At 46.5% G+C, this 10000-nt stretch overlaps 1 protein-coding gene across 1 annotated transcript in view; it reads left to right on the top strand.

Annotated features, from left to right (window-relative positions):
- LOC113028825 (dynein heavy chain 5, axonemal-like) overlaps nt 1–10000 on the top strand; it is a 33459-nt gene that overhangs the window by 783 nt on the left and 22676 nt on the right. The window contains 15 exon segments of the mRNA XM_026179272.1: nt 1282–1377; nt 1458–1631; nt 1811–1900; nt 1988–2143; nt 2398–2537; nt 2825–2976; nt 3082–3289; nt 6457–6544; nt 6661–6784; nt 6960–7147; nt 7337–7429; nt 7524–7627; nt 7994–8090; nt 8156–8236; nt 9491–9745. Of these exon segments, the coding sequence (XP_026035057.1) occupies nt 1282–1377; nt 1458–1631; nt 1811–1900; nt 1988–2143; nt 2398–2537; nt 2825–2976; nt 3082–3289; nt 6457–6544; nt 6661–6784; nt 6960–7147; nt 7337–7429; nt 7524–7627; nt 7994–8090; nt 8156–8236; nt 9491–9745 (2046 nt within the window).

Here is a 10000-nt window from a genome sequence, read left to right as displayed (position 1 = left end):
TGGAGTTGTAGGAGGAGCCAAAATGCAGGACTTCATGAGTGACAGTGGATTCATTTAAAGTCAGTGGAGAAAACACAGTTAAATCCCAGCACTGTGACTTCTGTGGCAATTCCTCCTGAATCCCACACATGTCTGTGATCAAGTGGAAACACAACTCCAACAAACTCCTGCTCCCAACCGTGGCTCCGTGAAAAACACTCTGCTGAACCCTGGTGACACAAAAACACAGGTCAGAGGTCATCCAGCGAGCGAGGTGTCTTCACAATAATTATTATTAGGATGAGTTAGACTGAAGGATCCCGCGCCCACTGGAACTCAGCCACACTCTTAAACACGGCTCTCCTGTGGAAAACAGCGAAAACCACAAAAACACCTGAGTCCTGCTTCCCCAGACCCCGGCCCTGACAGGAACAGGACTTTATTGGTTTTACTGGGACAGCTTTTATCAGAAGAATATGATTGTGAAGCTTCTCTCACAGTGAGGCTGAATGAGCCAATAACAGCTAATAACACAGTAACAGGTACGTTTCATGTCTTTATTGGACTCTGAGTAATCACACTCTGACCTCACAGAGCAGCTGGATGAACAAAGAGAACTTTTACTAACTGCCTTTGAACACAACAGCCTCCATCAGAGGTCAGAACAGTCGTTTCCCTCCTGGTTTCCTAACACGAGCACCGTTCTTATCAGCTATTTATCAGACTGTAGTCACGCAGTCACACATGTTATCCAGCATGTGCTTCGCTGTAGTGTCTCTGTGCACCAGTATGCACGCTCACAAACATCTGGCAGGCACATCGTCCACAGGTCACACACCCTTACACACTCACAGATGTGGACATTATAACACTGCTCATAGAGACATAGCTGAACCAAAGCTCACACAGAGAGGAAACCAGTGTGCAGGTTTCACCATGAAGGTTATTGATGGATGTTACCGACTCAAAGCTGAACTGAACAGTCCTGAAAGTCAGAAGTTCCTCCGTTTGTGGACAGATGCTCTTACTGTGGAGTGATGAACAAGTCTTTGAAAGGCTTTCAGGGCTTTCTACCAGTCTGATCTTCCTGAAACGCTCGACTCCATTTGCTTTAAGAGAAGTCAGTGTGTTCAGCAAACACAACAACAGTGTGTGTTTAGTTCAGACAGCGTGTGTTTCTGTCTAATGATGTCTTGGATGATGATCAGAAATAACTCGGTGGTTGCAGAGGCTTCAGCTTACCTCGCTCTTCCAGCTGTTACGAGTTGTGGTTCAGTCCTGAGGAAGCTCTGTGTGTCTCAGTTTGACAGAGACTATGCAGACTTCCAGCTCCAGGTTCAGAGTGTGTTCCAGTGTCTTCGGTCTCTGCTGGACGACTGGTTCAGCCGGCCTGTCTCTGTGAGTTCACACAATCAGAACTGAAAGCGACTTCTTATCGTATCAAACACACAGAACTGAAACAATGTGTCTGGATTCAGACGCAGAGATTGCTGGAGCTGTTGGCCATGTTTGAGTCGGGTCCGCTGGCTCGCTTGGACCTGAGGCAGTACTACCTGCTGCTGCTGCAGCGCTACAGCCGAGATCTGGAGCTGCTGAGGAAGACCTACCAGAAACACAAGGACCGGCCGCCCATCGGACGCAACCTGCCGCCGGTACTTACACCTGCTCACCCCGTGCTCACAAACACCAGCAGGAAATTCACCACTTTAAATCCGAGTGTCAAACTCCAGTCCTGGAGGATGCTTCTATTGTGCTTCTATTGTGCTTCTATTGAGAAATACAGATGATTTATTTACCGATAGAGCTTTTGTTATTGATCTCTCTCTCTCAGGTGTCAGGCAGGGTCCTTTGGAGCCGGCAGCTCTTCAGGAAGGTTGAAGCTCCGATGTTGATCCTGAAGAAGAAGCTTGACTTCCTGAAGGTGCACACTCTGACTTTACCCCATCAGTCACATGATCTCTGTGATGACCGCGTCCTCGGTGACGCCGCCTGTCTGTGTCTGTCTCAGGGACCAGAGATGACAAAAGTCATCCGGAGCTACAACCAGCTGGCTGTGGTGTTGCTGCAGTACGAGGTGCTGCACCTGCAGGGGTGGAGTCAGGCTGCAGAGAGCGCGCCACGCTGCCTGAGCGCCGCCCTGCTGGTCCGGCATGAAGACAGCAAGGTTTGTGACGACTGAATGAAAGCAGCTTTTAAAGGTCGTGCGTGGCTTTAACTTTTTAATCATCTTTTTCAGATTTGAACAAATCGTTTTTACACATTTCAGTCATGTGACCGACAGTCCAGAGCCGACTGCTTTTGTTTCTGCAGGCAGTGAACTAACACCACACACTCCACTTTCCTTTGGATGCTGGATCCTTAAATTTGCTGTTAGATTTTAGATTTTATTGAACATCTGAAAGAGCCTCTTTGTTTCAGGAGGTCTCGGTGAACCTGGACCCTGTGGTGCTGGAGGTGCTGCAGGAAGCTCGGTGGATGACCAAACTGGGCGTGAACGTGCCAAAGGTCATCCAGAAGATGACCTCCAGAGAACCAGAGCTCAGAGATTTGTACAGCCGGTGAGACAGCTGTTCACTCCAGCTGTAGGCCCATCAGCAGCTCATTCTGGGATGTTCTCACTCAAATCCATCACATGAATGTCTTTTCTTTGGTTTGTAGTTCTTGTTGTTACTTCACTCTGTGCTGGATAGAAAAGCTCACAGAAACAAGGCGCTTGTTCTTGATTAAACAACATCATGATTTATTTTCTCTGCGATGTTACTCTTCTCGTCTCAGACTCTTGTCTTCATCTCTTCTTGACTTTGGTAAACTTGTGTTTTCTTTGATGGTGCTGACTCTGGTCCAGACTGCTGGAGATGCTCCAGGACTACAGCTCTGTGGTGGGCAGGGTCCCGCCTCTCCTCCTCCCCATCATGCAGCCCTTCATTGGCCGTGTGGAGGCAGCTCTCTCCCCTGGACTCACCTCACTGTCCTGGACTTCTCTCAACACTGAGCGGTGTAAGGACAGACAGCTTCCCATCTCATTGTTGTTGTGCTAATATCCAAAGAAAGGACATCAGATTTATAAGCATTCGATAATGATTCCCTTCCACTCTGTGTCAGTCCTGCAGAATGTGTATGTGGCTCTCAAAGACCTGGACCTGGTGGCCAAAATGGCGACAGACCTATTGGACTGTCGCATCGGCCGGCTGCTTGGGGCCATGTCGTCCTGCCGTCTGCTGGTCCTTCCTGAAGACTCGTCTGTGTCGGCGCAGGACCTCCTGCTGCAGACAGGAAGCTTGGTCCAATCTGCTGCTGTCACCCTGAGCTGGTAACACTGACAGCAACACTGACAGCAACACTGACAGCAACACTGACAGTAACACTGACAGCAACACTGACAGCAAAACTGACAGTAACACTGACAGCAACACTGACAGTAACACTGACAGCAACACTGACAGCAACACTGACAGCAACACTGACAGTAACACTAACAGTAACACTGACAGCAACACTGACAGCAACACTGACAGCAACACTGACAGTAACACTAACAGTAACACTGACAGCAACACTGACAGCAACACTGACAGTAACACTGAAAGCAACACTAACAGTAACACTGACAGTAACACTGACAGCAACACTGACAGCAACACTAACAGTAACACTGACAGTAACACTAACAGCAACACTGACAGTAACACTGACAGCAACACTAACAGTAACACTAACAGCAACACTGACAGCAACACTAACAGTAACACTGACAGTAACACTAACAGCAACACTGACAGTAACACTGACAGCAACACTGACAGTAACACTAACAGCAACACTGACAGCAACACTGACAGCAACACTGACAGTAACACTGACAGTAACACTAACAGTAACACTGACAGTAACACTAACAGCAACACTGACAGTAACACTGACAGCAACACTAACAGTAACACTAACAGTAACACTGACAGTAACACTGACAGTAACACTGACAGTAACACTAACAGTAACACTGACAGCAACACTAACAGCAACACTGACAGTAACACTGACAGCAACACTGACAGTAACACTAACAGTAACACTGACAGCAACACTGACAGTAACACTAACAGTAACACTAACAGTAACACTGACAGCAACACTAACAGCAACACTGACAGTAACACTAACAGCAACACTGACAGCAACACTGACAGTAACACTAACAGTAACACTGACAGTAACACTAACAGCAACACTGACAGTAACACTGACAGCAACACTGACAGTAACACTAACAGTAACACTAACAGTAACACTAACAGCAACACTAACAGTAACACTAACAGTAACACTGACAGTAACACTGACAGTAACACTAACAGCAACACTGACAGTAACACTGACAGCAACACTAACAGCAACACTAACAGTAACACTGACAGCAACACTAACAGCAACACTGACAGTAACACTAACAGTAACACTGACAGTAACACTAACAGTAACACTGACAGCAACACTAACAGCAACACTAACAGTAACACTGACAGCAACACTAACAGCAACACTGACAGTAACACTGACAGTAACACTGATAGCAACACTAACAGCAACACTGACAGTAACACTGACAGCAACACTGAGCTGGTAACACTAATGTAACACTGACAGTAACACTAACAGCAACACTAACAGTAACACTAACAGTAACACTGACAGTAAAACTGACAGCAACACTGACAGCAACACTGACAGTAACACTAACAGTAACACTGACAGCAACACTAACAGCAACACTGACAGTAACACTGACAGTAACACTGACAGCAACACTAACAGCAACACTGACAGTAACACTGACAGCAACACTGACAGTAACACTAACAGCAACACTAACAGTAACACTAACAGCAACACTAACAGTAACACTGACAGCAACACTGACAGTAACACTAACAGCAACACTAACAGTAACACTAACAGCAACACTAACAGTAACACTGACAGCAACACTGACAGAAACACTAACAGTAACACTGACAGTAACACTGACAGCAACACTGACAGCAACACTAACAGTAACACTGGAAGCAACACTAACAGTAACACTGACAGTAACACTGACAGCAACACTGACAGCAACACTGACAGTAACACTAACAGTAACACTGACAGCAACACTGACAGTAACACTAACAGCAACACTAACAGTAACACTAACAGCAACACTAACAGTAACACTGACAGCAACACTAACAGCAACACTGACAGTAACACTGACAGCAACACTAACAGCAACACTGACAGTAACACTGATAGCAACACTAACAGCAACACTGACAGTAACACTGACAGCAACACTAAAAGCAACACTGAGCTGGTAACACTAACAGTAACACTGACAGCAACACTAACAGCAACACTGACAGTAACACTGACAGTAACACTGATAGCAACACTGACAGCAACACTGACAGTAACACTAACAGTAACACTAACAGCAACACTAACAGTAACACTGACAGCAACACTAACAGCAACACTGACAGTAACACTGACAGCAACACTGACAGTAACACTGAGCTGGTAACACTAACAGTAACACTGACAGCAACACTAACAGCAACACTGACAGTAACACTGACAGCAACACTAACAGCAACACTGACAGTAACACTGACACGTGAAAGGCTGCGTGAGTCACAGTTCTACAGCTGTGTCGAGCCGCTCACCCACTGCTGTAAATATCCTGCTGTTAAACTGTGACACAGAAAAATAAAGAACTTGGTGACGATAAAGTCAGAGGAAAGACTCCCACAAACAAATGAAAGCAACAAGCAGAAGTTCAGCCGTAGCAAAACCCATATTTACATATATTAATCATCAGGCTCAGCAGCAGATGTGAGTCAAGTCAAGTCAAGTCAAGTTTATTTATAGAGCACATTTAAAAACAACCAAGGCTGACCAAAGTGCTGTACAGTAAATACAGATAAAAATACAATAGAACACAATTTCGTAATAACACCTCGCTGTGAGATCACAAGTAAAGTGAATATGACAATATTCAGACACAAAACTGTGACTTCTGTGATGTTTGTGATGGTGTCTCTTTACTGACATGAGGCTAGTGCATCACACAGATACCTGCCTATTACTGCTCAGTAGCCAATCCTGGAGCTCAGCCTTGCTGGACGGTGTGTTACCACAGCAACCTCACAGCAGTCGTATTGTTGGTCAGATAATGTCATTAAAAATGCTCCAAAAGGCTCCAACAGTACAGACGTGGTCCAGAGGTCCAGTTCAGGGACTCCAAAGAGGCCACGCCCCTTATGATGTCAACTTTAAACCTTAATGGTATCAGGTAAAGTTGGTATCAGGCTGTAAACATGTTTAACATGGGAGTCTATGGGGACTGAGTCAGTGCTGCCTCTGCTGGACGTTAGAGGAACTGCAGATTTGGTCCTGCTGGTCTGTGTGTGTCCATCACACTGTGTCTGTGTGCAGGCAGAGTCAGCAGGTGGAGAGATACGTGTACGAACTGATCGAGGAGCTGAAGAGGAAGATGAAGACTGTGGAGACTGTTAACCTCGAGGTCACACACACACACACGCACGCACGCACGCACGCATGCACACACACACACACACACACACACACACACGCACACACGCACACACACACTCATTCATCTCTGCTCGTCGTCCTCAGGGGTCTTTTAAGTGTCTCCATCCAGACTCCAAACAGAAGACTCGCTGTCTGTCGTGTCTCCCTTGTCGTTTCTACAACCTGATTGGTCAGCTCTGTTACCGCAGCACTGAAGCTCTGGTCAAAGGTCAGCCTCCCTTTCTACCACGTCTCCTTGTGTCCTGTTTCTTCCTTCCTGCCATCGTACTCTTCTTCTTCTGTCCTCCTTCTGTTCAGTCTGAACTTCCAGACAAACACATTTGCTCTGTTTCAACCGACAAATCGTCTTTCAAGCCGCCTGAGCTTGGACTGTTTCCTCTCAGCCACCAGATCCTCCCTGGAGGCCCTGAGGAGGAGACTTCATGTCTCCAAAAAACAGCCACACTTTTCCTCCTCCTTGGTGTCTTCCTCCAGCGGTGCCCAGCCAGCTCCTCCTCCACCTCTCCTCGCAACCTCCATCCAGCTTGCAATCCCCAACATGGTCCTCAGACCCAGTCTGGATGACATTCAGGTATTTGTGTCCAGAGGAGCAGATTTGACCCTCAGTAACATGTTGGAAGTTCTCATGTGTCGGCAGGTCCACCGTCTGGTTTCACAGCAGGACGCCACACAGGACTGGCCTTGTAGTTAATGTCATGTTCATGCACCTGCCCATCACTGCTGTCAGTTACCCAGCCTGTGTGTCCTTCTCACGTCTCAGTCTGTGGTGAATAAGCTGGTGGGCGTCGTGCTGTCTGTGACCAAAGACGTCCCTCTGTGGACTTACTCTCACCTGCAGTACAAACAGCAGCAGGTACGCGCATCTGACTCATCCTGCTTTAAAATCACCTGGTAGCAGGCAGCCAATCGCACTCCAGCTTCATCCCGCCCCTCTTTCTGTTTCTCAGGCGGAGCAGGCGGCGGGTCGTAGCGGAGGAGAGGACGTGGCAGTGAAGCCAGCGGTGCTGCGAGCGCTGGACAAACAGCTGGCTGAACACAAAGACATCAGCAGGTCAGTAAAACAGCAGAGACACGACAGGATGTTTCTCTGGCTGAGACGCTGTGGACACGCAGAGATGCACAATCACACCTGCAGCTGACGTCCTTTGACTGAAACACACAGAGTGGGTCCTGTGGAGGAAAGTTCTGCAGTCCCTGCACAAACTCTCAAAGTGACCTGCAACAAATTCAGATGGTGCACAGAGGCTCAGCGGTTAGTGCTGCTGCACCACTGTAGGAGGGTCCTGGGCTTGAACCTGGACAGTGTTAGAGTGTCTGTGTCCTCAGTGCTGTCTGATCAGTTTCACATGTTCATCACGTGATCACATGACAGTCAGCCCATCAGTGCATGTTCTGATGATGATGATGTTTGGAGCAGGTTGGTGATGCAGCTCAGCTCCATCGTGTCACACCTGAAAGCTCAGGCTGCTGAAACCCTGAATGACCTCGGCCACTTCTCCACCCTGTGGAACCAGGTGTGTGTGTGTTTGTGTGTGTGTCTTAGTGTTGTTGAGCTGCACTAACAGCTGGCTGTGTTTAGGACCCAGAGGAGCAGGTGCAGGCCTTCCTGCAGTCCGACCCCTCCCTGACGGAGTTCAGCGCTCAGATCTGCTTCTACTCTGTGAGTCTACTTCCTGTTACAGACGCACCACTGAACATCGCCGTGCATTTACAGCTTATTATGTTTTTAGCTGAGTTATTAGTAAACACACAAAATCAAACAAGGAAACAAAAGAAAAGTGTTTGCAGTGCAGCAGTAGTACTTTTATAATAACAAATGTAAATGTATCACTGGTACAGCAGTCTGGGGTCATTAAAGGGCAGCTGGAGGAAAAAACATTCAGAAATTAAAGTCATAAATGTTCAAAATAAAATTGTTTTCACTTTTTCAAATGTTTCTATTCCCAAGAAAAATGTAATTTATGTGTAATTCATTCTCAATAAACATTGGACAGTCCTGCAGTTGCAGTTCAGTGGTTGTGCTGCAGGGGGAGCTGGTTAGCTTAGTTTCCACAGAGCCATCATTGCTAATTAGGGCTGGGTATCGTCACTGATTTCTAGAATCGATACGATTCAATTCGATTTGAATCGGGGAAATTTAGCCTCAGACAGTCAGAAATATTATAATTCAGATCATGCATCAGTACATTTCCATATTTTTATATCTATAAAAAGAAACCTGACACTTGCGAGACTTTATCAAAGTGTGAGCATCACAGCAGAGGCCTTTGTGTCAAAGTAACTGAGGATAAAACCTAGAAAAGCATGAAGGAGATTTTCCTGTTCTGGGTTTTTATAAAAATATTCTGCAGTAGATCAAAAATGAAAGAAACCATGAATCAACACGTGAACGTTACCTGATGCTGCTGAAGTGAAGCAGAGCAAAGTTACAGAGGTTTGATTAGAGACACAGCTGAGCGTTTGCAATTTTGCATCATTTGCATCATCATCATTGCGAGCTGTCGGCTTTCAGCCCCGACCGTGTCCGTGCCGTCGGTGAGAAAGTCACATCTCACTGATTCTGATGCGTCGGCGGGTCGAGCTTTGTGTTCACGTCTCTGTGCAGAAGCCGTGTTCCTGCTCTCATTTACTGTTTTAGCTGTTTGGTGGTTGTTGAAGTTTTGTGAGGTTTAACCTGAGATTCTGGCGTTTCGGGCAAAATAAATGTAAATGAAAAAATCGATTCAGGATTTTAATGAATCGAAATCACGTTACCCAAGCCAGAATCGATTTTAATCGATAAATCGATGATCAAAACCCACCGCTACTGCTAATGTGTCAGAGCTGAAAGAAAATGACCCTCACGTCCTTTAGAGCAGCTGATTTTGACCATACGTGTAGTGGATTTACCCATGATGCCTTGCTGTGCCTGCAGAGGCTGGAGGAGCAGATTTCGGAGCTCCCTGCGTTTTACACAGCGGGTTCGATCCTGTTGGACACCGACCAGCTGAAGCGTTCGCTCACTCACGAGTGTCGCTCCTGGAAACGAGCTTTCGGCGCCGCTCTGAACCGCCGAGCATCCGCCGACATGAACGACATCCTGTCGTTCGTGGACGCGCTCACAAAGCGTCTGCAGCGTCCAATCTCAGACCTGGATGATGTCAGAGCAGCCATGGCTGCACTCAGAGAGGTGAGCCAGCATCTGATTGGCTGTGTGTTACGTCTGCACCTCCTCTTTTTCTTTCAATTCTTCTTTCAGCCCAATAATCGAAAAATGATCCAGTTTTTCTTTTAGATTCTGATTAATTTATTTGTTCATAAACGTACAGCTGCTCATGTCTGGCACTGCCAAAATAAATATATAAAAATGAAATTAGCCAATTGAATAAATATCTCTTTCTTTAATTGCACTAAAATACTATAAAATCTATTTTATGCATCAATT

This window comes from Astatotilapia calliptera, chromosome 9 (assembly GCF_900246225.1).
Source record: "Astatotilapia calliptera chromosome 9, fAstCal1.2, whole genome shotgun sequence".
NCBI lineage: Eukaryota > Metazoa > Chordata > Actinopteri > Cichliformes > Cichlidae > Astatotilapia > Astatotilapia calliptera.
Note: the sequence above shows the minus strand (reverse complement) of the source record. Positions and strands in the feature narration are given on the sequence as shown.